Genomic DNA, 25,934 nt, shown 5'->3' with positions numbered 1-25,934 from the left:
TTTTTTTTTTTTTTGGTAGAGATTGGGTTTCACTATGTTGCCCAGGCTTGTCTGGAGCAGGATCCTGGGCCCAATCTGCCCAGCTCAGGCTTCTAAAGTGCTGGGATTTTAGACATGAGCCACTGCACTAGGTCCAGTCTTGTGCTTTCTGTACCTTTGAGTTGAATAGAAGACATAACCAGACATTATCATATTCATTTTATTTATTTAGATAGTTTTTAAGAGGCAGGGTCTTGCTATGTTGCTCAGGTTGGTCTTGAATGCCTGGCATCAAGTGATCCTCCCACCTCGGCCTTCCAAAATGCTGGGATTACAGGTGTGAGCCACTGCACCCGGCCAGTATTCCCTTTAAAATAAGACATCCTTTGAGGGTTTGTGAACCTGGAATGAATTGTTTTAGCTCATTAATCTTAATTCTTAGAATTAGATAAATTACTTAAATGTCTTACTGAAAATTTAGAATTTGGTCTTGACAAATATAAATGCTGGTGCTTGATCCTTCAGGAAGTTTCCAATTTCATAAGTTCCCAGTAATGTTGGGAGGAGGCCAAAATGTATGTGGACTGGGAGTGATAAATGAAAAGAGAAGACCATTGATGAGATTGACCACATGCCCCAGTTTTGTTTTGTTTTCACGGACTGATTATTAATAGTACCCTCTTTTACTTTCAGAACTATCTTGGTTGGATGATAAAGTATATGCTATCTGTTGGATTGATTGATTTAAGGCAACCAAAAAACCTTTTAACCTAAAATTTTTATTCAGGCGCTAAAGATAATACCTTTTTTTTTTTGGCAAATAAATATAACATGAAACATTTCAATTGAAAAATTTTTTTACTATAAATTTATAAGGCTGTAAGACTGATTTGTAGGTAACATTTTGTGGAAGCTATTGTTCCTTGTTAGTGTCAGGAGTATATCTTTCTTTGGGTAATCATTAATTATCAGCTTATTGGTGCTAGTAATTTCTTTATTGACTTATTAGGTTGTATTTTCCCTTCATAGTTATTTAGCAGTATGAATTATTGTTAATTCATTGCCTTTTACTAGTAACCTGATTCATGAAGATGATGCTTGGTTGCTCTTGGGAAATTTTTCTTACCCTTTTTTTTTTTTTTTTTTTTTTTGAGATGGAGTCCTTGCTCTGTTGCCCAGGCTGAGTGCAGTGGTGCAATCTTGGCTCACTGCAACCTCTGCTTCCCGGGTTCAGGTGATTCTCCTGTCTCAGCCTCCCAAGTAGCTGGGATTATAGGCATGTACCACCATGCCTGGCTAATTTTTTGTGTTTTTAGTAGAGATGGGGTTTCACCATGTTGGCCAGGCTGGTCTGGAACTCCAGACCTCAAGTGATCTGCCCACCTTGGCCTCCTAAAGTGCTGGGATTACAGGTGTGAGCCACTGCGCCCAGCCTATCCAGTCCATTTTTACAAGCAAGATTATGACAGCAAACTTGGAAAGAGGATTTCCCTCACCTGCCCCCTCACTCACCCACCCTCACCCTTGGCAGAGAAAAGGTGATTCAAGTTTGACCCCAGATCCAGACTGGGGAATAGGAATAAGAATATGAGCTGCCTCTAATAATGAAGCTGGTGATGACAATAATAATGATAATAATAACAATGTATGTTCTGCTTTTAGAGTACCTTCCGTGTTCTAGGCATTGTGTTAAGCATTTAGTTTTTATTTTAATCCTTACATCAACAACTGTAAAGGTGGTAGGTGTTCAGATCAGAAAAATGAGGTTCAGCGAAGCGGTGATTTTTTAAGGCCAAGCAGGCCAGTAAGACAGAATTTGAACCTGGGTCCCTTTGGCTCCACAGCCTGTGATATTTTTATTGCATCATGTTGTCTTTTTAAATGTTAACAGTTATAAGAGAAATTAGTGCTGCACTTTGGAGGTTAAGATAGCATTTTTTTTTTTTTTTTTTTCTGAGACGGAGTTTCACTCTGCTTGCCCAGGCTGGAGTGAAATGATGTAATCTCGGCTCACTGCAACCTCTGCCTCCCAGGTTCAAGTGATTCTCCTGCCTCAGCCTCCCAAGTAGCTGGGATTACAGGCATGTGCCACCATGCCCAGCTAATTTTTTTTTTTTGAGACGGAGTTTCGCTCTTGTTACCCAGGCTGAAGTGCAATGGCGCGATCTCGGCTCACCGCAACCTCCGCCTCCTGGGTTCAGGCAATTCTCCTGCCTCAGCCTCCTGAGTAGCTGGGACTACAGGCACGCGCCACCATGCCCAGCTAATTTTTTGTAGTTTTAGTAGAGACGGGGTTTCACCATGTTGACCAGGATGGTCTTGATCTCTTGACCTTGTGATCCACCCGCCTCGGCCTCCCAAAGTGCTGGGATTACAGGCTTGAGCTGCCGCGCCCGGCCGCCCAGCTAATTTTTTATGTTTAATAGAGATGGTGTTTCGCCGTTTTGGCCAGGCTAGTGTGGCATTCCTGACCTCAGGTAACCTGCCTGCCTTGGCCTCCCAAAGTGCTGGGATTATAGGCATGAGCTGCCGAGCCCAGCAGATAGCAACTTTCTTTAACAGACTAATCATATGAAGGTGAGGGGGCCTCAGAGCTATAGAAAGGGTGAGTCTGTTGTAAGTTGATATGCTGCTATGCTGAGGGACCTCTAGGCTGGGGTAGGTAATTGGTGATACTGGGAACTAGAGCTGGAAATAGCTGAGGGCTTTTTATTAAAATCATAGGGAAACTTAAAGAGAATTTATTTGAGGTAGAGGAGTCAGAGAGAATAAATGAGTTTATTAGAATGGTGTTACGAGTTTGAGCCAAAAGAATGAAGAAATCAGGGAAAGTACATTTGGCATAATAGAATCCTGTACTGATTGTTGAGATAGCTCATCTGAGAAATTTACTGAGACCTAATTAAGCATTTCTTAACATGGTCAGAACCCAAGAGAATGGTTAGACATTTAAGTAATTTATCCAATTCTAAGAATTAAGATTAATGAGGTAGGCCGGGCGAGGTGGCTCACGTCATAATCCCAGCACTTTGGGAGGCCGAGGTGGGTGGATCACGAGGTCAGGAGACCAAGACCATCCTGGCCAACATGGTGAAACCCCATCTCTATAAAAAAAAAATAAAAAAAAAGATTAATGAGCTAAAATAATTCATTCCAGATTCACAAACCCTCAGAGGATAAGTGTCTTAATCAGATTAGGTGGCTGAGTGGAGAGAGACTTGACTTGAAGAGGATGAATCTGCCATCCGGTGCCCTGATCTTAGAGACCTTGAGGGGTGGATCTTAAGGACTTTAGCGCCCTGGAGTATAGATAGAAGTTGGGTAAAAGGATGAACCCAGTTTGGCCCCAGTCCCTTAAAAATCAGCATCCTTAAAAGTTCTAGACTGAGGAGGGACCAGAAAACCAGATAACAAGGCAACAATTGGGGATCCCTGAAAAGGATTGGTGAGATACACATTAATTAAAAGTCTTAATGAGAAATTGAGATTGTGCGGTAATTTACGTTGCATAAATTACACCCTAAAATTTCGTTAATAAACTTGAACTGACTGTGTATATAGCTACAGTGGCCAGGATATGTGGAAATGGCAACTGTCCAAGAAGGGAAAGTGAAGGGCCAGGAAAATGTGGATATGTTTGATGAAAAATCCCCTTCTCTTTGGATTCTCAGTGTTGGCAGTAGAACATGTAGAGGACAATTTTTATTATTTCACTAAAACCAGTGCTTCTCTTTATAGCACATTCTAAATTATGATTTGACTTTAAAATTAGGTTAATAGTATGTAGTCAGTTAAAGCAGTAATCCTGAGATCAGCTTTGTTTGTAATCCTGCCAATACTGGTTGAAATTTTTGGTGCTTGGCATTTGACACTAATTGTTTTCTTTCTTCCATACTTAAGAAAATTTTTTGACAAATTTTCTGAATAATTTACTGAAACTCACGGTCTCAGTTTTTAAATATTTCAGTAGGAATATACAATTTTGAATAATTTTTATTTACTGACTAGAATTATAATTCAAGATAAGATGTTAAATTGTTTTTTGGAGACAGAGTCTTACTCTGTCACCCAGGCTGTAGTGCAGTGGTGTGATCTTGGCTCACTGCAACCTCCGCCTCCCTAGTTCATGTGATTTTCCGGCCTCAGCCTCCCTAGTACCTGCAATTATAGATGTGCACCACCATGCCCAGCTGATTTTAGAATTTTTAGTAGAGAAGGGGTTTCACCATCTTGTGCAGGCTAGCCTTGACCTCAGGTGATCCATCTGCCTCGGCTTCCCAAAGTGCTGGGATTACAGGCATGAGCCACCGCACTTGGCCAAAAATATTTTTAAATACTGTCTTTTCATGAGGTTGGTGGCCAGGTAGCCTGGTTAGAACATAGTAATTGGACCAGGGTGGCGAAAGTCATGGGTTTGATCTTGAATATTAGGATCTTTAGAGTTAGAAGAAATCTTTGCTGTAACCCTGTTTAACTTTCCACCTAAAAGAATCTTTTTTTTTTTTTTTTTTTAAGCATCTCCGACAAGTGGTCATTTAAACTTTGTTTGAATGTTTCATTTTTTGCGAACAATATTTTTTTGAATCTTTGTTGCTTCCAGTGCCATAACAGGTAGCTCCAGTGTAATTGATAGACCGTTTTTGGCTATATCATAGGTCACAGGGTCAATCTCTAGTTTTAGGAGAAATTAAAGCATTCATATGCACATGAAGGACATCTCGTGTTACCATAGTTTTGAATTTTTCCAAATTTAGATTGAGATATTTTAAAATTAGTTTTAAGGAAAGTAAATATCTTACTTTAGTGCAGGGGAGTCTAGAAACGTCAAACTTTTGTCTTCTTTATCATTATAGATATTGAAACAAATTGTTTAGAAGAAAAAAGCAAGAGAGACTATTTTACACAGTTGGTATTAGCATGTTTGGTAAGTTTTAAAAAATATTTTTCTCTTTTAAAAATCTGCATTTAACTGTTATAATAGAAGTTAATCATGTTAATGGTGGAGGATATTGACATTCATTTGGCTTTTCTCATTATAAGGTGAAATTTGGGTTTTGAAATGGAATGTTTTGTGAAATTAGGCATGCTGTTTCTATGAAATTAGCATGTAACCATATCCATATAACTTAAACTATACATTCAAAACTGGTGATTTTCTTGACCTAGTTAAGTTCCTAAGAAAAAGGTTAGCATTTATAAAGTAAGTAGAAATGATTGTAGACAGCTTTTAAATGGATTTTTCCCCTCATGAACTGTTAAAAAGAGCAGAGGTAGTTTAAAAATGATAAATTCTAGTTGTCTAGTAAACCATTTTGTGTTCATAAATTTAGAACCAGGGAGAGCTGCCATGGCTGAGACCTGGAAGAAAGTGCTTGTCTTTGCTATATTAGCATTAAAGTAGGAGGCTATAAAGTGCTGTATTAGGTGAAAATCCAGTTAAGCCAAATGTAATCTTACTGAAAATTTCATCTATAGTTTTTGTCATTTATAGGTAGTATACAACATGGATATAATTTTGTAGTGAATTTTTGGAAAGCTGTTTATTAAATATTTCAATATTTAGAGTCAAAATGTTTATTAAATTAAACTTCCAAGCCTTTTTATAAATTGTAGGTTGTTATATAGAGAATGTGATTTTTGTATTCTTGTTTAGGAAGCTTTAGTTTGAATATATTTAAGGTTGTGGATGCAATGCTAAGGAATAAATGACCCTTAATGTTTTTTAATCCAGTATTTAGTTTCAGACACAGTCCTGAAGGAACGCCTGGATCCAGAAACACTGGAATCATTAGGGCTTATCAAACAATCACAGCAATTCAATCAAAAGTCAGTTAAAATCAAGACAAAACTCTTGTAAGTAAATGTATCTTATGTTGCAGATCAAGTAGCTGAGTATGTTTTTTTGTTCATATTTTGAATGTTAGTAGCTTCTTTGAAGATTATTTTTTTGTTTGTGATTAGCATATATCTTGTGTTTTAAGCCTTCTAAAAGTAGCCTAATATTTTTGAGTGATCAGTGACCTTTACCTGTGTAAAACCAATGCTACTTTTGTCCATATTCAAAGCTAAAATAATACTCATGCTTTCATCATTAGCAATAAAATAATTTATGACTGGCTGTACTTGGGGTATATTCTTAGTCAGAGATGGAAATAGTGATATGTTATCATTCCCTAAGATTAACAATATTCTTTTCTTATGTTACTGGTTTTCCCCACGTGATTAACATTGGAGTTCTCATATGAACCACTGTTATTTTTTACTCTAGAAGGTACACAAAGAGGTAAACTTACAGAAAGTATTCTTATGATTTTTGTAGGTTGGAGATAAGAAAATTTGATGAGAATACAGTACTCTGTGCAAGCTTGTTAATTGAAATTAATTTTATCCCCTTAATGATATTTTATCTGATTTCAGTTATAAGCAGCAGAAATTCAATTTGTTAAGAGAAGAGAATGAAGGTTATGCCAAGCTGATTGCTGAATTGGGGCAAGATTTATCTGGAAGCATTACTAGTGATTTAATCTTAGAAAATATCAAATCTTTAATAGGTAAGATATACATTTGTATAGTATGTGTTGTTAAGATAACAAGTTGTTTTAACTGTTGGAGAATATCCATAAACACAAAATGAGTGCATTCCATATACTTTTTTTTTTTCCAGTTAAGGAATGGGAGAGGTGTTTAGATTTTACTTTTAATGTTTTATCAGTAATTATAAAATTTAGCATGACATTTGTGAGAAATCTTTTTGTCACTGTTACTTGTGTGTTAATATTAGGTCCTGCTCTGTCTAATCTTTCTTTTTTTTTTGGAGGGGGTCCTGAGTGATAAACCAATGCTTTCAAAAGAGAATGGATAACAAAGAACAGGATGGACTGTTCTGATACAAAATGTCCTATGTTTCTCTAGTATTTCTATTTTTAATTTTTAAGTATTTCTCTATCCTTTTATGGAGGACCGAAAAGCAAACATGAAAACTTTAATACAGTAAATCTTCAGTGAACTTTTGAAACCTACAGATGTGTAATTTTGAACTTGATTTTCAAAATAACTTTACAAGGGACTTTGATACATAGTTTATTTTATCTTTCTAATAGCCTTTTAAAGTCAGTGCAACAGCGATTGCAAAAGTGTAACAGATAGGAAAGTTTTATTCTCTCTACCCTTTAAGTAGAATTTGTGTAGCATTACTTTTTTCTTTTTATTTGCATTGAGTGTTTGGAGGAAGTAGTTGACTTCTATAGAAAAGATGAATGAGTACTAGAAAAATACGGTAATCCAGATTTTCCTAAGGTGGAAAGAGTCTTTTCTGTTATTTGCTAGGTGTTGTGCTGTCTTAGGGAAGATTTTGCACCACCTGCCAGAGGAGTCATATTTTGTGTCTCACTTGTTATATCTTAGGGGTGCTTATCCTCAGCTTCTTGGTTCTTCTGTTTTTTAGAGTTTATATATGACTAAGAAAGAGGGAGAAGGCGTTATTTCCTTCCTCTAGTGCTTTGTGTAGGAATCCAAATAAAACTATATTTACTATAATCACCCTTGTTCTTACCAACAAGTAAGTACCTTTTAGTTTATTTTTTTAATTTTAATTTTTTTTAAGAGATGGTGTCTCATTATGCCTAGGCTAGTCTTGAACTCATGAGCTCAAGTGATTCTCCCACCTCGGCCTCCTAAAGTACTGGGATTAAAGGTGTGAACCACTGTGCCTGACCAAAGAATAGCTTCTAGTTTAAATTTACCCTTTTCTTTGAAGTATATCTAGTTCCAGCAGCTGATCTTAGTTTCTTTGCTGTTTCTTCCAGTTGTCAATTTAACATCAAGATGGGTGGCCCCTTAGGGCTGTGGGACTCTTGCTTACCTGTGTGGCAGTAACCCGTTTTTAAAAACCGTCCTGCGGGGGTCCCTTTCCGTTCGTTCGTTCGTTCATTCGTTCTTTCTTTGCTTTCTTTCTTTTCCTTCTTTTCTTTCTTTCTGATGGAGTCTCACTTTGTCGCCAGGTTGGAGTGCGGTGGTGCGATCTCAGCTCACTGCAACCTCTGCCTCCTGGGTTCAAGCAGTTCTCCTGCTTCATCCTCCTGAGTAGCTGGGACTAGAGGAGCCTGCCATCACGCACTGCTAATTTTTGTATTTTTAGTAGAGACAGGGTTTCACCATGTTGGCCAGGTTGGTTTTGAACTCCTGACCTCAGGTGATCCGTCCACCTTGGCCTCCCAGAGTACTGGGATTGCAGGCATGAGCCACTGTGCCCTGCCCCTTTCTGTTCTTTCTAGGGTAGGCGCCACACTTTCCTGAAGTGTTTTTTGATCTAGCTTGAGAAGCTTGTCAGTACTGCTTTGCTATAAGTTTGCTTTTCCTTGTACCCTATCATGTACTTAAGATAGTATTCCCCACATAAAAATTCTGTGCAATGTAAGCTCCTCAGTCTTTTCTTTTTTTTCTTTTTTTACTTTAGATCCTTTTTTTGTTGACATCTGTTTCTTCCTCTGTTTCTTGTGAGTTTATACCTTTTTATTCCTTTGTTATTTGGGGAATATTTCAAAGAGGGATTTTCTTGAAGGTGTGCTTTTATCTTACTAGACAATGTACACTACTTAGTTTTCTTGAACTTTGCTCTTGGGAGAACAGGCTGCGATCCTGTTTCTGATGAACAATGTAACAAACAACTGCAAGTTCATGAGGTGTATGGACAGTCGATGAGTATAAACAATTTGATTTATTGAGCTAAACCTATTTTCTAACCCACCAAGTAGCACTCAAATGTCACCTTAGTGAAGACTTCCCTGCCCACCCCTGTCAAAATTCCTTGCTATTCCCTGATTATTTTTCTTTGTTTTGCATGTATCACCATATAATATACTGTATACCTCCTCCCGCTCCCCCTGCATCTAAGCTCTGTGAGGACTGGGGTTTTGTTTAGTACCTCATCCTTAATACTTGGTATGTGGGTGATGAATAAATACTGGGTTAAAAGGAATGAATATTTATTCTTATATAGTCTATACTGACTCTTACCGTTTTTTTCCTGACATGGAGAATTTTAGAAAGTTCATCTCTCTGTCTCAATGTTTATTTATCTCTGGCTAGATGATTTCCTCCTCCCCAATTGTCTGAGAAATTAACTTTTTTTTTTCTTGAGACGGAGTCTTGCTTCGTCGCCCAGCCTGGAGTGCAGTGGCGTGATCTTGGCTCTCCACAACCTCTGCCTCCCAAGTTCAAATGATTCTCGTGCCTCAGCCTCCTGAGTAGCTGGAATTAAACACAGGCATGCGCCACCATGTCCAGCTAATTTTTTTTTCTATTTTTAGTAGAGATGGGGTTTCACTAAGTTGGCTGGGCTGGTCTCGAAGTCCTGGCCTCAAGTCATCTGCCTGCCTCAGCCTCCTAAAGTGCTGGGATTACAGGCATGAGCCCCTGCACCCAGCCTGAATGAAAATTTTTTCATTGATGTGAAAATAGAGGTTGAAACTTCAGTTCCAATTCAATTCTTTCAGTGTTCTTAGCATTTATTGGATTCCCTCTTAGTGCAGACTTCATCCAGACCTTGTCTCATCTGTCCAGAACAGCTTACTGACCAGCGTCCTGTTTTTCTTGGCCTCTTTGGATGGGTTTCTCTGTATTTATTCCCATTGTTTTCTGTTTAGGAACAGTCTAGACAGGTAATACCTCCTTCACCAATCTGTGTTAGAAACTGATACCTAGTTTGGACGGTACCTAGTTTGGTGCATGTACATTCAGGGTACTTGGTCTGACTGGGATAAATCCTTACTTATCATCCTTTAGTTAAAAGGCAGTTTTTTGGCTGGATGCAGTGGCTCAAGCCTGCAATCTCAACACTTTGGGTGGCTGAGGCGGGCAGATCACCTGAGGTCAGTAGTTCGAGACCAGCCAGGCCAACATGGTGAAACCCCGTCTCTGCTGAAACCACAAAAATCATTTGGGCGCAGTGGCACGTGCCTGTAATCCCAGCTACTCCGAAGGCGTGGGCAGGAGAATCACTGGAACCCAGGAAATGGAGGTTGTAGTGAACTGAGATCACGCCACTGCACTCCAGCCTGGGTGACAGAGTGAGACACTGTCCAAAAAAAAGAAGAAGCAGTTATTTGCTCCCAAAAGATTCTGGCACATCAACATTTTTATGTCCTGTCAGGTAGCCTGGGGCTGTTTACTACCCGTGCAAGCAAGGAAGCAGAACCATTATGCATCTGCATGGTGATTGTTATTTGACAATGTGAACAACTTATTAAACAGGAATGAGTAGTGAATAGTAGATTATTGAGCTGCCAAGTCGTAGACACCAAACAAGTGCTTGAAGATGGCAAAAAAAAAAAAAAAAAATCTTTTAGAAATTAGAGGAAAGAATGTCACAGGTGGACTCCTTTATTTGCTGAACTAAAGTGTAAGAACTCTACTCCTTTGGATGTCCTTCAAAAAAAATCAAAGTATGATGCTGTACACTTTAAATATGTATAGTAAAAACAAATTATTGCTAAGTGTTCTTTCCTTTCTTCTAAATCAGTGGTCAGCAAGTGTTTTCTGTAAAGGGTGAGATAGTAAATATTTTTTGGCTTTGTGGACCATATGGTTTCTGTTGTTAACTACTCAATTTTGCCATTGTAGTGTAAAAACAGCTATTGATAGTACATAAGTAAATCTGACTATGTGCCAATAAAATGTTACTTACAAAAACAGACAGCTGAATGGATTTAACACACAAGGCATAGTTTGCCTATTCTTGGTCTAACTCAAAAGGTCTGCCTAAAAACTAATCATGGAGGTAGGTTATTTGAGCCTAGCTTTAGAGAGTGAAAATAGTTCTTCCTGATTTTTGGTTTTAGTGGTCCAGGATTTTTAAGTCCTAGGCTCTAACCCATTTACCTTCTCTTGCAGAACCAGAGCTTGCTTCATCAAACCTCAAGACCTTCATTTGTTACCTGGTGTTAAAGGGTATAGATTTGCCTAGGGAAGGGTAGAGTGAGAGTCTTTACCTCTTCAGTCTCTCAAGTGACCAGAGGAACATTAAAAACAAAATAAATCCTCAAGCCAAATGATTATTTTCGGATAGATTATGGTACATTTTACCCCTTTGACTACATGATTTTGAGTGTACTTAGTATTTTATCTTTGGTTCAATCTGAATATAGGGTCCGTTCAGCCTAGACACTTCTTATTGTGCCAGCTTTTCCTATCCCTTTGAACGGGAAGCTGGCTGCCTTCTTTATCTAAATTTTTACATTATTGAAGTTTCTTGGCTATATGTTAGAAGTTTTCCCTTCATAGTACGAAAAAGAAGACAGCAATTGGTGTTTCCAAGTATAGGGGTTTTTTGTTATTTATTTATTTTATTTTTATTTTTATTTTGAGACAGGGTCTGGCTCTGTCGCGCAAGCTGGATTGCAGTGGTATAATCTTGGCTCACTGCAACATCTGCCTTCTGGACTCGGCTTCCCAAATAGCTGGTACTACAGGCACATACCACCATGCCCAGCTAATTTTTGTATTTTTTTGTAGAGACAGGGTTTTGCCATTTGATCTGGCTGGTCTCAAACTCCTGAGCTCAAGCATCCACCTGCCTTGGCCTCCGAAATTGTTGGGATTACAGGCGTGAGCCACCGTACCTGGCTTTGTTACTGTTTTTTACATCATACTTTAATTTTGTTATTCATTGGTCCTTGCTTTGAGATGTGCAGCTTTTTGCAAATAGTGTTTCTTAGAAATAGTCTGACATAGATTTTTATTAGCTTGCTTCTAAAGAAATTCTTTTTACATGCTAGATAATTTCATTTTGTTAAAAACATGCTTTTCTTTGTCTCCTAAGGTCCATTCTCTCAGGAACATGATGATTGAGGCTATAATTCTGTTTTCTTGCCTGAAATTTATAGGCTGGACATCTCTCCTAGTTAGGTCTGCAATATTATCTTGGTCTTTTATTTTCCTGTTAACATCTCAATTTGGCCTAATTTCTACAAGAGTCATTGTCAGTTTGATCATATTTCTTGCCCCTAGTCGCTGTCGCTGTAACATACTGGCCGTTTTTTTCTATCTTTGGGGAGATTCCAGTTGCTTTTTATTGCATTTCTTCAAAGATGTATCATTCAAAAGGTGTGAACTCTCCTCAAGGGTAGCATAATCATTTTATTAATGACTGTAATTTTTCAGTTTTATTCAGACTTCATTGACGTATAATAGAATGCACGTATTTAAAGTGTACAATTTGATTTTTAACATATGTATACCTGTGTGAAAACACCACAAACAAGATAATGCACGTTCCTCCCACTTCCCCTGAAATTTCCTCTTGCCTCTTTGTGTTTATCCCTCCTTTCTACTCTCTTCTCTATTTTTCCAGAGAATCATAAGCACCTGGCACGTGGTGGGTAATTATTTCATACTTATTTAAATGAAGGAGGGGATCTATGGCCATTGTAGATCTGCAGTTTCTTTATTTTTTCCACTCATTCTCTTTAAATATGGTTTCTTGTTTGTTCCTCAAAAGGCATAAAGGTGTGTGTGTTTGTGTGTGTGTATGTATGTGTAAATATATATAAATGTGTGTGTGTATGAATGTAACTGGTGGTAGAGGTAGGGAGCAAGGTTTATGATCTCTCCAAAGATCATGTGACTATCAATGCTTGGGCTGGACAAAAGTCTTTCTAAGATGTTTGCATACAAGACTGCTTATATTCTTCTATAGCTGCCATTAGGAAAACATTTTGGATATTCAGACTTACTGATTATTAGTAGAGTCTCACTGTGTATGAACTAGCTTAACTATTAATTAAAACACTAAGATTTTAAAAATAATTTTCAGGTGGGCATGGTGGCTCATGCCTGCAATCCCAGCACTCTGGGAAGCTAAGACAGGAGGATCACTTGAGATCAGGAGTTTGAGACCCCATCTCTACAAAATGTTAGCTAGGCGTGTTGGTGTGCACCTGTTGTCTTAGCCAATCGGGAGGCTAAGACGGGAAGATCACTTGAGCCCAGGAGTGTGAGGTTGCAGTGAGCTATGAATGCACCACTACACTACAGTGTGGGCAACAGAGCGAGACCCTGTCTCTAAAAATAATAATAAAGAAAAGTAAATGGAAATAATTATCTAAACTTTCAGTTGGTTACAGCTACCTTTTCTGTCTTATGGATAAAATTGATTCGACTTACGGCACCTGAGATATGTCATAGAAAACTCATAAACCAGGTTTTCTTTAATGAAAGATGCAAAGGTGGTACCTCTTAGATATAAAAGTACATACCTCTTGTTTCAGATTATTGCCTTAAATTGCACCTAGAAGGAAAATGGGTAGTTGACAGTACAGATCACTGATAGAATAGCCTTGATGGAGTAATGCTGTTAAATAAAACATAATTGCTAGTGGTTCACATTTCAACATATTGAAAATGTAAACTTAAAAGCAATGTGAATGAAACACTTAAAAGATTTTCATCTAACATGTTGCTATTCCATCCTTTATTTATGAGTTTTGTGTATGTAGCCTAATGGGTAATTATAAGCCAGCCAGTTTGTCAAAAATTATATTCAGTGTCCCTTTTGTCTTCTGTGATACAATGGTAATTCATTTTTATTTAGTGATTTAATTTTTTTATATTTAATGTAGGAGAAGTTACATGATTGGAGAATTTGCTAGATCTTCCATAATCTATCATCAGTGTCACAGCATTGTGAAGGCATTTTTCATCTTTGTTCAGGCTTCATTGACATACAATAAAATGCACATATTTAAGCTGTACAATTTGAGTTTTAACATACGTATACATCTGTGAAAACACCACAAACAAGATACTGCACATTTCTCCTACTCCCCCTCAATTTTCCTCTTCTTGGCTCACTGCAACCTCTGCCTCCCGGGCTCAGGTAGTCCTCCCGCCTCAGCCTCCTGAGTATCCGCGACTACAGGCATGTGTCACCATGCCTGGCTATTTTTTTTGTAGTAATGGGGTTTTGCCATATTGCTCAGGCTGGTTTCAAACACCTGGACTCAAGTGATCTACCTGCCTCGACCTTTCTAAGTGCTGGGATTACAGGTGTGAGCCGCCATGCCCAGCTTGATCTGCTTTTTGTTACTGTAGATTAATTTCCTTTTTCTAGAATGTCTATAGATGGAATCATACAGTGTGTACTTTTTTTTTTTGGTCTTGCTTATTTCATTCAGCATATTTTGTGATTCTTTCATACTGTTGCCTGTATCAATAGTTCTTCCCTTTTTGTTGCTGAGTATGTCCACTGTACTTATCCTTACTCCACTTATACTGCAAATTGTTTATCCATTTATATGTTGATGGACATTTGAGGAGAGGAGTGTTATATATTACAAATAAACCTGCTTTATTGTGTACAAATCTTTGTATTGACATAGACATTTATTTCTCTTGGGTAAATACCTAGGCTGGGTCATATGGTAGGTGTAAGTTTAAATTTTAAAGAAACTGCCAATTTTGCAAAGTGGTTGTACCATTTTAAATGCTGCCACCAGCAGCATTTAAGGATTTTAATTGCTGTCTTGGAATTACTTTTATATTCGTAGGCCATACTTTTTGGAAGTATGGGGGAGGTAAAAATATTTAGAAATTTTCTTCCTAGAACTTCAGGGAAATGTCTTTTTGGAGAGTTTATGAAAATATGTAGCTTTTTTTTTTTGACTAAGACATGATCACTGCTTTAGTCCTCCTTTTCCTTAGTATGAGAAGCAGAAGAAAATGTGTTCCTAAGTTTGGATCTCATAAAAAGGGAAAACTTGTATTTGGAGGATTTGGTTTTCTAAGCGATTGCTAAGGTACAAAGAAACATTAGTTTTATAGCATTTAATATAAATAACTGTGGAGTTAATAAAAGTACCTGGAGATATCTTCTTACAAAAGGGTTGGGACAGGAATAGGTTATATAAAAATTTTCTTGGAAAAATCCCCTAACTCATCCATAAGGTATAAGTGTTTAGATTTAACATATGTCCCTAAATTGATCACAGTTCTTTTTTCCTCCAGGATTAGAAGAAATCAGTGTTTATTTTTTGACCCAATGAAGTGGTTAGCTTGCATTTAGGGACTGTGTTTAATGAAATATACATATTTTAAAATACTAGAATCCCATTCAGCTTGATGAAAGGCATGTGGAAACTGACATAAACCAGGAGCCTCCAACTCCCTTGGTATTCTTTAATTTATTAGTATCAATAGCATACCACTTTTCCCTTTAGAATGCTACTAAAAGCCATGGATATTAATCAGCGGTATAATTATATTTTATAGTTCTGTAGTATATGTAAAATAAAATAAAAAATGATGATCCACTTTTGTGAACCTGGACTTTTAACTGTTTATCAACATTCCAAATACTTCTGCCTAAAGCATTTAAAAAAACCCTTTAGTTGCTTAATTTGTAAAATGCATTGTTTAATTTTCATGTTTTTCTAAGAATTAATAATGTGGACCTGTTTTCACTAGCCCGACTAATCAGGAACTGATGAGGCCAAATGTGCCATAGAGGAATATTTATTTGACTGGTGTCACAGGTCCTGGACTGTACCGACCCAGATCGGTCATTAACCCATTCTTTGATTCTGGGAAAGTCACATTCTCATCTGTAAAAATGTGTAGTGGATTTATTTCCCTTTGGGAGAGGGGAAGCAAATTTGTAAAGGAAGTTGTTTTTAAAAATATTTTTATCTTGCTATATGAATTATCCCTGAAAATTAATGGCTTCACTAGCAATGATGTATAATCCTTTTAAAATTTTTGTATGTCTCATCTGTTGCAGGATGCTTTAATCTGGATCCCAATAGAGTTTTGGATGTCATTTTAGAAGTGTTTGAATGCAGGCCAGAACACGATGACTTCTTTATATCTTTGTTAGAATCTTACATGAGTATGTGTGAACCGCAAACACTGTGTCATATTCTTGGGTTCAAATTCAAGTTTTACCAGGTAAAGAAAAATGTGTATATATGTATATTTGAGATTAATTTCTTAATCTTGTTTGTATAATTTCATTTGTAAATGATTGGTCTCATCTCAGACATTCTAGCAGAAGAGATAGATAAATGGATAGCTAAAAATGTAATGTGATAAGTACTATATTAGTAGTACGAATGATGTGATGTGAAAGCCTAGAGGAAGGTATTATTAAGTTTTGCCTTAGGAGAGGTGGACTCAGGGAAGATTTTGTAGATACATCCTTTTTTTAAAAGTGGTCCTTGAAGGATGAGTAGGAGTTCATTAAGGTTTTCTCTGCATAAGTAACATACAAATTCTGCATAAGTAACATAAAGATGTGGCAGTGTGAATATATATAAAAGAAGAAATGGTTCATAGTATAATGTGGCTGGGTTGTAAGATGGGAAAAGAAGGGACAGGAAATGACGTTGGGAAGGTATGTGTACTTTAGATTGTCACAGGCTTTGAATCCGTGTTGAGAGTTAGAATCTTATTTTTATTTATTTATTTTTTATTTTGAGATGGGATCTCACTATGTTACCCAGACTAGTCTCAAACTCCTGGGCTGAAGTGATCCTCCCACCTCAGCTTCCCAAGTAGCTGGGACTACAGGCATGTGCCACTGTGCTTGGATTAAGAATTTTATTTTATAAACAATGGCTATTGGAATTTTTTATGGACGTGAATAAATATTCAAGTCATATCTGACGTCATTCGCTTGAACCAGTGAAATATCTGTCAAGCTAATCTATGTCTCTGATTATTTCTGCTTCAGTCCATCTTTCATATTATTGTTACTGTTGCTTTCTAAAAGAGACCTAACTGAGGCACTTCACTGGTCACAAACCTTTACTTGTAGGATGAAATTCAAACTTCTAAATGTGGCAGAGACAGCTCTTCACAATATGGCACTGTTCTTTCTGGCCTTATCTTCATAGTTATTCTTTCTTATATTCTAGTCATATTAAGTGACTAGCCATTTCCTGAACTTAGGTGTTGATATTGCTATGAATCTTTGTTCCTTATAACTAAAAAACTATTCTTACCCAACCTTCTCACTTCTCCTTTTTTCATCTTGTGAACTCCTATTTATTCTTTAAGAGCAAATGCTACTTGCTCTGTAAAGCCTTAGCTGACTCTTTACCCATGCAGAAGTAGTCACTTCTTAATCAGTGTTCTCATAAAACTTGACCCATAACTTCTAACACCCCTCAGATTGTCTTAGAATAAACTGTATCTATCTCCTTTTCCAGATTGTAATCCATATGAGGCAGGTTCTATGTTACTAATTCCTATGGATTAGTTTACTGGCTAGCCTATAGTAAATGTTCACTAATTGTAGATGAGTGATTTATGTTTTAGGAAGATAATTCTCTTGATAGCATGGAGAATTTTAACAAGGCCTCCATTTACCTTTTGATATAGCTTTGCTAATTTGTTTACTTGCCTGGGATAGTCAGTCAGTCAGAAAGCATTCATTGAATGTTTATGATTATGCTCTTTGCTAGGCACTGAGGTTACTTTGGTGTAGAGGAGTGTCTGTTTCTGTACTCTTGGAATGTGAGGTCAGGATAATAAGAGAATTCCTTTTAGTATTCTTAAATTATATAATACTGACTGCCTTTGCTCATCTTTTGTTTTCTGTGATCTGGGATGCTCCAGCAGGCAGAAGAGAAAGCAGACCAGAGCTTAAAAGCATATTGCTTTTCAAGGCCAAACAAGACACATGGTAGGGTTTTAGGGCAGGAGCACAATACCTTCATTTAAAAATGAGCAGTGGCGGCTGGGCTCGGTGGCTCATGCCTATAATCCCAGCACTTTGGGAGGCTAAGGTGGGTGGATCACCTGAGGTCAGGAGTTTGAGACCAGCCTGGCCAACATGGCGAAACCGCATCTCTACTAAAAACACACAAAAAATTAGCTGGACGACATGGTGGCGGACACCTGTAATCCCAGCTACTCGGGAGGCTGAGGAAGGAGAATCACTTGAACCCTGGAGGCGGAGGTCACAGTGAGCTGATAGCGTGCCACTGTACTCCAGCCCGGGCAACAAAAGTGGAACGCTGTCTCAAAAAAAAAAAAAAAAAAAAAAAAAAAAGCAATGGCAGCTTTTTCTTTTCTTACCTGCACCCAGAAAGTCCACTCTTCATATTGGAAAAAGAGAGATTCAAGCATTTCATCAGATTTTAAGAGCCACCATGATTCCTTTGGGTTTGAGTACATGAAGCCAACTGCTTAAGTGACAGGTTGGCTGAAATTTAACTTGTGCATGATTAATTAAAATATAAATTAGGGCTTTGGAGACTGTAGGTTTGAGAGCATATGACAGTGAATAATGATGACCTGCTGTGTAACATCCAGTTAGTTGAATGTGAGTTTTGGAATTAAAAATCTTTTTGTATGAAAACATTCCTTATAAATAATGTAACTTTTTTGAGAATTAAAATATACCTGGGGGTTGATAGTATTTGAATAATCCATTATTTTTGTAGACAGCGACCATTTTTCTTATATAAGAGATAGTCAAGAAATACTTAATTTAGAAATAACTTGTTCTTGGAATGACTAACCCTCATAATGCTCTGTGTAATACCATCCCTTTGTTCATATTGTCAGAACTGTCTTGTCATTGTGGGAATCAGCAGTCTTAAAGTCACTGAGGGTAGGGGAAGAAATGTCAAATATTTTTGAAAAATTGTGGCCTTAAAGGTAAAGTAAGGAAAGCTATGAAAATCAGGAACTGCTTAGGTGATGTAACCTTGGGAGTTGGCTCCCAGGCATGTATGGTCAGTCTGTGTATTAGTCCCTGGCCTAATTCCACCATCCCCCTTCCTCATCACTACCTGAAAATGTTCACATCTCCTTTCCCCAACTTTTTGACCAGCTGGATCTTATTTGGATTAACAGACTTCTTTTTTCACCTGAATGCTAGTATTATATTATGGTATGAACGACAGTCACAGGTTGAACATCACAAATCCAAAAAACCTCCAAAATCCAAAACATTTTCGGCACTGAATGATGTTCAAAGGAGATGATTGGAGCTTTTTGGATTTTGGGTTTTCAGATTTGGGATGGTCAACCGGTATGCAAATATTCCAAAATCTTAAAAAAATCCAAAATCTAAAATACTTCTAGTCCCAGGCATTTTAGATAAGGGATACTCAACTTGTACAATAGAGAATTTGGGGACAGCATGAGAGACAGCACAAAGGACAGGAAGGGACTACAAGAAAGTGTGAAGGTACCAGAAGACAAACTTGTCTGGAGTTCTTGTTACAGGAAAGGAGGAGGAGGTGATAGCTCTCAACCATATTGCCATTTGATTTCTGGATTCAAAACACAATACTATATAGTAGTAATTGTAGTACCATGGATCAGCCCTGTTATCCATACTCCAAATTCATTAATTTAAGAAATATAGATTGAGCATCTATATTTGTGCAAGGTACTGTACTAGGTGCAAAGGCTACATCTGTAAATAAATTCTTTTTTGATGTTTAGATTCTGAGTAAATTATATATTATGCTAGAAAATGATCAATGAGATGGGGAAAAATATAGAGCAAGATAAGATCAGGAGTGGTAGGTTGCAATTTTAACTAGAATAGTGTATACTCATTGAAAAGGTGAGATTTAAGCAAAGACATGAAGGATATGAGGATGTAAACTGTGTAGATGTCTGAGGAAGAGCCTCTAGGCCAAGGAAACAGTCAATGCAGTGGCCCTAAGGTGTGAGCATACCTTATGTGTTGAAGAACAGTAAGGAGGTCAGTGTGGATGGATCAGAGTGATTGAACAGAGCACTAGAAAATGAGGTTAGAGATGCCGGGGATGAGATCACAGAGCCAGTGCAAAGTCTTTGATTTTGATGCTGAGTGAAGCCAGTGGAGGCTTTTGAATAGGGTAGAGTGATGTGATCTAATTTAGCTTTACATTTTGTTTCTCTCTTATTCATTTTATTATGAACATTTTCAAATGTAGAAAAGAGTGAGTAGTATAACGAATTCTTACAACCCCATCACCTAGAATTGTTTATTAACATATTGCCATATTAAAAATATTGATTTAGGTTACAAATAATCATGAAAGCTTCTTCCTAAATACTATAGTTCACAGTTTGTGAAAGGAAGGACATTTTCCTTTTTTTTTTTTTGAGACAGAATTTTGCTCTTGTTGTCTAGGCTGGAGTGCAATGGTTTGATCTCGGCTCACTGCAACCTCTGCCTCCTGGGTTCAAGCAATTGTCCTGCCTCAGCCTCCCAAGTAGCTGGGATTACAGGCATACACCACCATGCCTGGCTAATTTTGTGTTTTTAGTAGAGATGGGGTTTCTCCATCTTGGTCAGGCTGGTCTCGAACTCCTGATCTCAGGTGATCTGCCTGGATCAATTTCATACCTAACTAGATTACTGTCGTATAATAAACCTAGACTGTATTCATATTTTCCAGATTGTCCCCAAAATGCGTTTTACGGCTGGTCTGTTCAAATGATGGTCTAACCAAGGACCACATGTTGTATTTAATTGCCAAGATTCTTCGTCTCTTTTAATTTAGAATAGTTTCCCACCCTCTCCATATTTTAATGTCATTGACTTATTGATGAGACCATTCCCTAGAAGACCCTATCTTTTGGATTTATATAATTGCTTTTTCATATTATTTGTTTTTTATTTCCTGTATTTGTTATATACTTGGAGTTAGATCTAAAGGCTTGATTATGTTCAGGTAAAATATTAATGGCAAAATACTTCATAGATTGTGATATTAATAACGCCTAATGTTTGACTGTCTTTAAATGGTTCAGTAAGTTGGTGACAGTCTGATCCTTCAGTTATACAATGGCATCCCCCTACCCACCCACTGCCTTTCCCTTCAGTAACAGATTATCTGCAGCTTGATGCTTTGGCAGCCTGCGAATACTCAGTTTCTCACCAACTTTACATTAAATGGTTTAGAATCCATGGATGACCTTTGCTTGAGATAGTTTTCCTCTTAGGGGTTCCAAATTGGTGATTTACTAATTTTTTTTTTTTTTTTTTGGGACGGAGTTTCGCTCTTGTTACCCAGGCTGGAGTGCAATGTCGCGATCTCGGCTCACCGCAGCCTCCGCCTCCTGGGTTCAGGCAATTCTGCCTCAGCCTCCTGAGTACCTGGGATTACAGGCACGCGTCACCATGCCCAGCTAATTTTTTTTATTTTTAGTAGAGACGGGGTTTCACCGTGTTGACCAGGATGGTCTCGATCTCTTGACCTCGTGATCCACCTGCCTCGGCCTCCCAAAGTGCTGGGATTACAGGCTTGAGCCACCGTGCCCCGCCCATGATTTACTAATTTTATCATGCTCTATATATTTATTATTTGTCATTCTTCTAATAAAGAAGAATTGTCCCTTACTAACTTAGGCTGTTTGCTCTCCTTGAAATACAGTTCCTACTGGAAAGGTAGGACAAATGATTAATATTTTCCTACTGATTGCCAGCTATCAGAGTAAGGAGTTTCTTCAATAGCAACCCCCAATGGTGACAAGAGTGTGTGTGTTTGTGTTGCGTGTGTATGTGTGTGTGTGTGTGTGTGTGAGAGAGAATGTGTGTGTGTGTGTGTGTGTGATGATTTAGGTTTTCAATGGATCAGTCTGATAGTGTATGGCAGCAGTGAATGCTGATGAGATTCTGAATGTATTTGAAGATAAACCAGTAGTGTTTGCTGATGGATTGGATACAGAATGTGAGAAAGTAGAGTTAAGGACTATTCTGAAGTTTCTTGGACTGAGCAGTTAAAAAAGATAGTGTTGTCACCAACTTAGGGAAAATTTCAGGTGGATTGGGTTTGGAGTGTTAGGAGTGAGAATTAGGAATTCAGTTTGGGCATGTTAAGTTTGAGATGCCTCTGAGACATACAAGTGTAGATAATTGACATATAGATCTGAGTAAATAATTGGATATATGGTCCTGGTGTTCAAGAGAATACAGTAGGCCAGAAATAGAAATGTGGGCATCAAAAGCATGTAGATGCTATTTAAAGATATGACATTGGATGAAATCACTAAGGGTTGTATATAGAGGCAAGAGAACTAAGGATTAAGCCCTGGGGCACTCCAGTATTAAGGGTCTAGGAGAAGACAAGGAACCAGCAAATAAGTTAGATGAGGAGCAAGAGGTAAAGTAGGAGGAAAACAGAGAATGTGTCATTTTGGAAGCTAACTGGAGGAAAGAATGATTAACTCTGTCAAATGCCTCTGATAGGCCATTTAAGGACTGAAAATTGACCATTGGGTTTATCATCAGGGAGGTCAAAACTAGCAGTTTTGGTGGAATTGGGTGATATTAAGAGAGAATGGGAAGAGTAGAATTGGAGACGGTGACAATTGACAACTTAAGCAGTTGCTACAAAGGGATGCAGACCAAACAGAGTGGTAGATGGCAAGGGAAGTGGGCTTGAGAGATTTTTTCAGATGGGAAAGAGAACGCATTTGTTTGCTGAGGGGTATGACTGAGTGGAAAGGGGAGAATCGGTGATACAGGGGATAGAAGTGAGAATTATTTGGAGCAGTGTTCGTGAGGATAGAGAAAATGGAGTTTAGTGCTTAAGTGAGTGGATTAACTTTATAGGAGGATAGAGAGTTTATCATAACAGGTATAAAGGAAGTACATGTAGGTATAGTTGGGTAGGTGTGATTGGGAGTTTGTAGAAGTCCAATTGATCTAATTTTCTTACTGAAGTAGAAAGCAAGGACATCAGCTTAGAGGATGAGAGAGGAGGTATTGGAGGTTAGGAGAGAGGTAGGGAAGTACAGTTAGTGCTGCACAATGATGTTTCGCTTAAAAATGGACCACATATATGACAGCGGTTGCATAAGATTATAACGAAATAGAAACACATAGCTGAAGAAGAGGCCCAAGAAAAGGAATCTACAGGAGAAGAACCCCCAAGAAAATTCACAGGAAAGGGTTTAGTGGAAGTTTTTGCAGACTTCAGCAAGCTCCTTAACAAGTTTGAAAACATGGGCTGGGCCTGTTATACCAGCACTTTGGGAGGCCGAGACGGGTGGATCACTTGAGGTCAGGAGTTTGAGACCAACCTGGCCAACATGGTGAAACCCCGTCTCTACCAAAAATGGAAAAATTAGCTGGACATGGTGGTGCGCGCCTGTAATCCTGGCTACCAGGGTGGCTGAGGCAGGAGAATCACTTGAATCCAAGAGGTGAGGTGGAGATTGCAGTGACCAGAGATAGTGCCACTGTACTCCAGCCTGGGTGACAGAGCAAGACTCCATCTCAAAAATAAACAAAACCAAAAAAGTTTGAAAACATGGACCCCAACACTGACCAAGGTTTTTATTAATTGAAAGGAACGTACATGGTGCATTACCCACTTACAAGCAAATTTGTGATATTGCCCCTAAACATCTTCCAGTGGGACAAGATCTGGAGATGGAAGACAGTGATATTGGTGATTCTGATCCTGTGTAGGCCTAGGCTCATGTGTATGTTTGTGTCTTAGTTTTTAACAAAAATGTTTAAAAAGCTTAAATTTATTTATTTATTTTTGAGACAGAGTTTCGTTCTTGTTGTCCAGGCTGGAGTGCAAGTGGCATGATCTCAGCTCACTGCAACCACTGCGTCCCTGATTCAAGCAATTCTCCTGCCTGAGCCTCCTGAGTAGCTGGGATTACAGGTGCCTGCCACCATCCCTGGCTAATTTTTTCTTTTTATTTTTAGTAGAGATGTGGTTTCACCATGTTGACCAGGCTGGTTCAAACTCCTGACCTCAGGTGATCCACCTGCTTCGGCCTCCCGAAGTGCTGGGATTACAGGTGTGAGCCACCGTGCCTGGCCAACAAATCTTGGAAAAAAAAAAAAAAAGCATAGAATAAGAATGTAAAGAAAAAATATTTTGTACGGCTGTGCAATGTGTTTGTGTTTTAAGCTAAGCATTATTATAGAAAGTCAAAGAGCTTAAAAATATTAAGTTTATGAGGTAAAAAGTTACAGTAAGCTAAGCTTAATTTACTGAAGAAATATTTTAAAAAATAAATTTAATGTAATCTATGTATATAGTGTTTATAAAATATATAGTAGTGTACAGCAATGTCTTAGGCCTTTATATTCACTCACTGACTTATCCAGAGCACCTTCTGGTCCCGCACACTCCATTCGTGGTGGGTGCCCTACACAAGTGTACCATTTTAAATCTTTTATACTGTAATTTTTTCTGTTCCTTTTCTATGTTTAGAGGTTTAGATACACAAACACTTATCATTGTGTTACAATTGCCTATAGTATTCAATATAGTAACTTGATGTACAGGTTTATAGCCTAGGAGCAATAGATTGTTCCATATAGCCTACATGTATAGTAGGTTATATACCATATAGGTTTGTATAAGTATGCTCTAAAGATGTGTTCCTCAGAATGTATCTCCATTGTTAAGTGATGCATGACTACAGTTGAGTGAATGGCTGAGAGAAATGGAGTATGATTGTCCAGCAGCAATGGGCCCATTTGAGGTCAGATACAATTGGCATTATGGAAGGATTGTCACTATTGGTGATAATAAGATTTAGGATATGGAGGAGGTGGTTAAGATAGGATAAAGAAGATCTTCAGAAGAGAAAGCGTTCAGGAGAACCAAGAGGCTACGTGGTAGAAGGCTCACCTACATGTATTTGAAAATCTCCAAAAGTTAAGAATTGCAGTGAGAGAAAGAGTGACAGAGGCTAAGATCGTTGCAGAATGGAGGGCATTTGACTCAAGAATCCATAAATGTCAGCAACAGGACATCACTGAAAATGACATAGTAGGGAACTCCAGAGCTCTGTCTCTCCACAAAAACAACATGTGAAAGTGAAAAAATCCTACCAGTCAGCTTTGCTGTTGCCTTATTCTTCTCCAGTCGTTTCCCTGGTTGGTGTAAGGTTTTTACTGTATTCCAGAGCTCTACAGAGTTGATTGAGAGTGCTGTGGCATTTTAAATTGCCTACCTACTAGCCTCCACACCCAGATCAGTGGTGACCATGATGATAGAAGCCCACACTCCTAGTGCAGGTTGCTAACGTTAGAACGAGCAAAGAATTGTGTTTGTGGGTTTTAACCTGGCTAGCTGCTCCCTGGACCAACATAGGGGCCTACCTTTGTATCTTTTGACTGGGACTATTCCCACAGCTGGGGTGGCTTTTGCCAAAAGCATTTAAAGGCACAGTTATTGTCTGCAGTGGCCTGGAGCAAGGGACAACAGTTGAGACAATCGGTAGTGAGACTGAAAAGCCTGAGAAGGAAGACATTAGAAAAGAGATACTTGGGGAAAAAGAGCTTTTTAAAAAGCTGCCATATATACCGGGAAATGAAGAAGGTCATACACATGCCCAGAGCTGGGCACATGCCCAGAAGAGGCCAACAGAAACCCTAAGCTGTCTCTTCTGGCTCTGAGTAAGCAGGAAGTGAAGACTGAGGCAGAGTTGTGAATGGTCTGGCCAAACTTTGAGGAGTGTCCTAATGCAGAGCCAATCTGCAAAGACTAGGAGTGTATTATCTCTCTTTTCCCATTTATTTTTGCTCCAGGTCTTTAAAAAAAAAAAAAAAAAAAAACTGTCAATATGCTAGTTGGTCACTAAGCTAACAGAACATAGATTCAAAGTGACCACATGTGATGAAGAATACAGACTTTATAAAAAGAGTTTGTAAAAGTCACTAAACACACACACACACACACACACACACACACACACACACACACACACAACAATAAATCCACAATAGGCAACATCAACCAACCTCTGGGTATTGGCGAGGGTGGAGAACAATTTGATTTCCGTAGTTGCTACATAATATTTAATATGTCCAGTTTTTAACAAGAAATAATGAGGCATGGAAATAAACAATGAAGTGACTCATTGACAGGAAAAAGGAAATTAATAGAAACTGTCTTCAAGGAGGTTAGGCAGTGGATTTACTAGGTAAGACTTTTTTTTTTTTTTTTTTTTGAGACGGAGTCTCCCTCTGTCACCCA

The 25,934-nt window shown here is 38.2% G+C and overlaps 1 protein-coding gene across 13 annotated transcripts in view; it reads left to right on the top strand.

Moving 5' to 3' along the window:
- The window catches only part of THOC2 (THO complex 2), a 129,223-nt gene that overhangs the window by 28,483 nt on the left and 74,806 nt on the right, over positions 1-25,934 (top strand). For all 13 annotated transcript variants that reach the window (XR_004262740.1, XR_004262738.1, XR_004262739.1 and 10 more), the window contains exons 5-8: positions 4,833-4,903; positions 5,711-5,832; positions 6,397-6,530; positions 15,752-15,918. Coding sequence is in view for 10 of the 13 variants with exons in the window: in XM_032258432.1 (XP_032114323.1) it covers positions 4,833-4,903; positions 5,711-5,832; positions 6,397-6,530; positions 15,752-15,918 (494 nt within the window). In the remaining 3 variants the exon portion in view is untranslated. The remainder of the gene's footprint in view (positions 1-4,832; positions 4,904-5,710; positions 5,833-6,396; positions 6,531-15,751; positions 15,919-25,934) is intronic.

Source organism: Sapajus apella, unplaced genomic scaffold, assembly GCF_009761245.1.
Source record: "Sapajus apella isolate SASKATOON/1434 unplaced genomic scaffold, GSC_monkey_1.0 scaffold102, whole genome shotgun sequence".
Taxonomy (NCBI): Eukaryota; Metazoa; Chordata; class Mammalia; order Primates; family Cebidae; genus Sapajus; species Sapajus apella.
The sequence above is the reverse complement of the archived record's forward strand: the minus strand, read 5'-3'. Positions and strand labels throughout refer to the sequence as shown.